Source organism: Vollenhovia emeryi, unplaced genomic scaffold, assembly GCF_000949405.1.
Source record: "Vollenhovia emeryi isolate VEMERY1.0 unplaced genomic scaffold, V.emery_V1.0 DF939195.1, whole genome shotgun sequence".
In the NCBI taxonomy this organism is placed as follows: domain Eukaryota; kingdom Metazoa; phylum Arthropoda; class Insecta; order Hymenoptera; family Formicidae; genus Vollenhovia; species Vollenhovia emeryi.
In genome coordinates, this window is record NW_011967171.1 from 1,042,368 (window position 1) to 1,047,761 (window position 5,394).

At 41.2% G+C, this 5,394-nt stretch overlaps 1 protein-coding gene across 1 annotated transcript in view; it reads left to right on the forward strand.

Moving 5' to 3' along the window:
• The first annotated feature begins 63 nt into the window (after positions 1 to 63).
• LOC105562110 overlaps positions 64 to 5,394 on the forward strand; it is a 7,218-nt gene continuing 1,887 nt past the window's right edge. Inside the window, exons 1-2 of the mRNA XM_012012659.1 lie at positions 64 to 372; positions 1,571 to 1,753. Of these exons, the coding sequence (XP_011868049.1) occupies positions 313 to 372; positions 1,571 to 1,753 (243 nt within the window). The 5' untranslated portion in view covers positions 64 to 312. The remainder of the gene's footprint in view (positions 373 to 1,570; positions 1,754 to 5,394) is intronic.

A 5,394-nucleotide genomic window follows, 5' to 3' on the forward strand; every position in this document is an offset into this window, starting at 1 on the left:
GTTTCCGTGAACTGACAGTTTCTAGGTTAGAAAGGTGCAAAAGTGCAGAAACACTCTAGCATCCCCTTAAAAGTTAAGTCTTTTTACGTTAAATGCCGAATTTGCAGAGTGACAATTACTGACTTTCTATTCCGTTTAAGCTGCTGTAATCAGGGACGCGTTTATAATCGCGGATGAAAATTCTCCGGAATGGCAAAGACTGTTTTATGACTCGGCGACAGACTGTGCTACGTATCACCAAATTGGATTACTTTTGTGACAAAGTGTCCTCTGGGTTAATAGTGGAATAAATTGTATGTCACTGTCAGTGCCATGCCGCTTAGATCGTCGGACGCTTCGTCGAGGGACACCCTTAATGCTCTCGCACAATCGGTTGGTTTTCCAAAAGAACATCATTCGCAGCGGTGATCTTATAACCGCAGAATAACTGCTGCAACAGATACATTATACCGTAATATCATCTCGTTTGGCTACATGCGGTGAATTTTAAATCGACGACTGAGAAGGACACGTTTAGATTTTACCGTTCGACTATATCGTTTCTACTTGTTCGCGAGTAAAATGCTCGATGGACATTATCTCATGCTGCGTCCGGTGGAAATACAATTTGAATGCGATAGCGCGGAGCAAGGTGTTTGAGCACTGTCAGATCACGAGACACGGTAGTGTCTCGCGCCAAGTGTAAGCGCATTAGATTCACGTGAATTATCGCAGCTGCGCGATTCAGTAAAAGGAAAAAGAAAAGAGAGACAAAACGTGAACCATCGCACGTTAAAGAGGGTGAAATTAACGCACGCGAGAAGGGGAGAATGGAAATGAATCTGTCACTTTTGACGCGATCGCCCGCGTGAGAATTTAATGCTCACGCTTGTCGCTTGCAAACGCTGCGTGTTAAAACCGGGGTTAAATAGATGAATTCTGGGCTAAATACGCGTCTTCGTAAAGCGGCGCGCGTAATTTGTTTCGCACATCTGCTCCGAAACGGAAGCGCACGCTTTATCGCTTGCCGGTTAATTGTTTATCGCCTGGTGAACACGACACAGAACGTTCGTGCATGTTCCCTTTAACAATTTAGGCGGAATTTATTTGAATAAAATTCTTTCATCTAAATTATCTTTTCAAAGTGGAGGATTTTTCTGCTTTTGTTTCAACGACATTACTGGGAGCACTTTTAGACTATTTCAATTAAAACTTTTAAACTTTTCCAGGTTTCCTCGTATAGTACATATCCTTGAGCTAAGTTAAATAAATATGAATGAAAAGACTGAAACGATGCGATGGTCTTGAAAAGCAATGTGTATCATCTTCTAAAAAAAATTCCCACTATTATATCGCGTACTATTTGCATTGTAAGATAAATCATGTTTAAAAATGGCGATGTTTGCATATATCAATGGTCTTCTCCAACGACGAGACACGTCATAGCGGATAAAAATAATTCTAAAAGAGCACGTTGTAGACTATGCTTTAAAGTCGCGTTGGACCACGAGATACAAAACGAATATTCGCGATAAAACCTGCCCGTAAGTAACGTTTATTAAATATGCGTATGCGATATTTCTGTTGTCAGGAGGATCGTCGTCGTACCGGAAGATACGTCGCGGGTGGAACGGCCCTCGCATTTACGTTGCTCGGGCTGTATCATCTGTTTCTACGGGGTGCATCCACCATAGCGGGTGTGTGCGTACCCGCTATTATAATGGCATCGTACATAATCTGGGTGCTATACGCGGCCCGCAGAGACAGGCGGAAGGTAGTCGCGGGACTCGCATTGTGTCATTGCGCTGCTTTTGCCGTTCTTCGTTCGCGGTGTACGCAGCGAGCGAATTCGCGATATTGCGAGGTCAACACGACGGGCCATAAATTATGAGATGCGTTTTCGATAAATGCCGACCGAGACAGGAACAATCGCGCTTTATTCAAAATTCGATCGATATTGAAAATCTATCGTTAGAATTGATAACCGTTACGCGTGTTTGACGAATTTCCGATTATTCTCGTTACCTTTCACCTTTACATGCTGTCCAACTTTTTTCGTTTATTAGGTTCCCAGGGGAAATTAGGAGGCAGTGGTTCATCGTAGGGGAGAGATGACTTCTACGCAAAACTCGCGAAAGGGTGTTCGTTGATTGCGGATCAACTTTGGAAAATAATGAGATTCTGAATTGATTATCGTGGGGATGTAATCGTGTCTAGAATGAGTTTTAAAGCAGAAGTCGCCTGCTACCAGTGAAAGAATTCGCTCGCTCCATCCGTGTTGCAATACTAAAGCTTCATAATAGCTCACCGGTGTAACGCAATAAAACATTTAAACTATACAATTACTTCACTGTGAAAAGAAAAAGAAATATTGCGTACTACTCGTTTAGAGTCGGTACACGTCGCTTTACCACTATTTAACTTTTTATCGATATATTGCAGCGCTTTCCGCGCATACCCATCGCGCCACTCTGAAACGTTCCTCGTTAAAACTATATTTTGCTATCTCTCTCCCACGTCCTTTCGTGAAATGTAATTAATTTAACGGGTATAAAGTAGCGCGCGGGGTGCAGCGCTATTTGCCACTTTCCATTTGTGAGTTAAGTCTGCTACGTATACTGTAATGGCAGATATTTTCGTGCGACTTACAGCCGCTGAATGCTTACAAAAGTCTGTAACAGGTAGGTCCCTTCTACGAGTACGCGCAGTTGCCATACTTACATCATCCTTCGTTAGCGTGAAAAAAAATCAGGCTAGATACTTTTTGTACAGGCCTCGTAGATCTAATACCGTTTCCCGCCCGAAGCATAGTACAAAATAAATGTTCAAAATGTTAAATGATTTTATAATTTTGTCACAATATATATTTTGCTTACTTGTGGTTGTATTTGTTGTATATACTTCTTAAAACATGGCGTACAGCAACGTTTTGAACATAGAAATACCACCGATACCAACAATGGAGTTAAAATTTCTCAATATAATAAAATTCTCTAAATAGGGACTGGTTTTATAATTTCGTCACGGAGTGTATATACCGCGTGAAATGTTTCCTCGTAAGATTCCACAAACAATCATACGTTCTGAGCAACCGAACGAAAACAAACTTGTATAGTTAGCCCTTATCTTTCTGCGACGACGACCAAATATAATTTCCAGTCTGATAGACCGGAATGGCGTCAGATACGCGTGTGTTATTTCGTTTTCGGACATCATTAGCTGATACTCTAATATATCGATACGTAACGCGAGAAGGTCAATCCGTTGAGAGGAGGAGCAAAAGCGAGTGACATGAATAGGATCGTCGATCCTATTATGACGTCAATCAAACCCGAAATCGCTGGTAATCTGACAGAAATAGAACGTTCGTTCATCGACGTGATCTATTTGCGATCCGTCAAACAACTTTTCTCGCGCTCTTTCAATCTCGTCCGTTCAATGCTACCGCGCCGCGCCGGTACAGCCGTTGATGGCGCATAATGACGTGGCCAATTAAATTGGCGCGAAACCAGTTCAGCATCAGGCTGTCTCGAGATCGAATTACATTGCGCCGTATTCGATCGCTTCCTGTCGATGCAATTCGCGATGCGATTGCCACAAATGGGCGCGACGCAACTGACAATGAGACAGGTATCGCAAAGCTGGGAGTACATTTGTCGATATCCCTCGGCGCGGTTGATGATTCTGTCCTCCCTCACGCCGAGAAAGACCGCTGTCCCTCGAGAGCGTAAACTCGAAAACGCGAAATCATTCGCGAAATTAAGGAAATGGCACATAAAATAACGTAAGATGTTTTAAATGACGCGGCGACATCGATGGACATCGAAAATAGAATCCTAGATAATAAGAGACGCGCCAACTTGTTCCTACTTGCTGATTGGTCGGTCACAGTCGCCATGTTGATCCTACAGTTTCGCGCATAGAGATAAAACTTATAATTGTGATCGAATAAAACGGTACATTATTTTTGTAACCACGGTAAGTAGAAAAACATAAATGCATGAGACTTCACTGGGCACCTTATTTATACCCAACAGCACACAAATATGTAATTCTCATTATAACTCGTTTCTTTGTTCAATTTCTATTTTAGATGACGAAGTACTGTGTAGGTAGTGGCTGCAAAGTAAAAGAAAAGCAAGATTTTAAGTTGTTTTGATTCCCGATCGAATTCCCGAAAGATTTTAGGAAATATTGTACTTAAATAACTTATGTGTTATAAATATAATCCTCTTAAACAAATTTTACGTTTTTGTAAATGTGTGGTGCTCTAATACTCTTTAAAGAGCGGAGTACTATCTGGGATCAAAATGGCGGCGATGGCAGAGTGGGGGTAGAGTTGGCGCTTCATCTCTTATTATACATATTATAGTACTTTAATCGAAAGTAGCGAAAACTTTAAATTTAGAATTGCAACGCATTTCCTGACCTGTTGAAATCAATATCACCTGTTTAAGAGTAGAATATCTGGTTAGCGTGTATGCCTTATTCGGCTCTTTGTATTGGGGCGCACGATAACCGCATATAAATGCAACGTGCGCAATCGACGCGCACCTGGGCTTGCCCAATGCATTATGCAGGCTTTGCCAATCATGCGTGGTAAATGTTGCATTGTCTCTATTTTGATATACACGTACATAATTACTACGCCGCATGATGCTCGTGACAAGCAGTATACGGTAAACGCGCGTTTGTACTATCCCGTTACCGTCCGTATAACGTTAACCCGTGAATTTTCCGTGTCAGCCACAGGCGCAATAACTTTCCACGCGGTTTGAGTCCCGTAATTTGCGATAAACGAAAGAATTATCCGAGCTGACACATCCGTGAAGAGCAAATCACGGCAAGTCTGTTTGTCAGCCTCAACACGTTATTTAAAACCTAACATGCGCGAGTTATTTAAAAAGAAAAAAAAGTAAAACGACCTTTTCGAAAACTGCACGCGCGATATATGTATACGTGGAAATTGAGACGAGTTTATTTTGACGTCGGTTCTATTTTCGCATAAATTGTCGATTATTGAGTGCGTTAAAACAATTTGCGCGTCGAATGTTGCAAGCAGATGCTTACACGGTTACTGCGTATGCACACGATTGTTAAATAGACCCAGAACTAGGACAGAATCAAAGGAGCGAATGCAATTACATCGTGCGTTCTGCGTGTTTACATGATCTCGTTTGTCATTAATTTGTTGATTGCTTTGCGGCATTAACGCACCTCGAACTGCTTTTGTCTATCGCTATAATTAGAAGCATTTTTTATAAAAAAATAATTAATATTATTTCATGCAATTATAACCTACGAGTCAAACACCTAAACATTAGCGAGATATCACTAAGAGAAAAAATAATTTTGTTACTATTATTAATGTCAAAAGAACAAATTTATTGCATTAATTTATTTATATCCCTATCT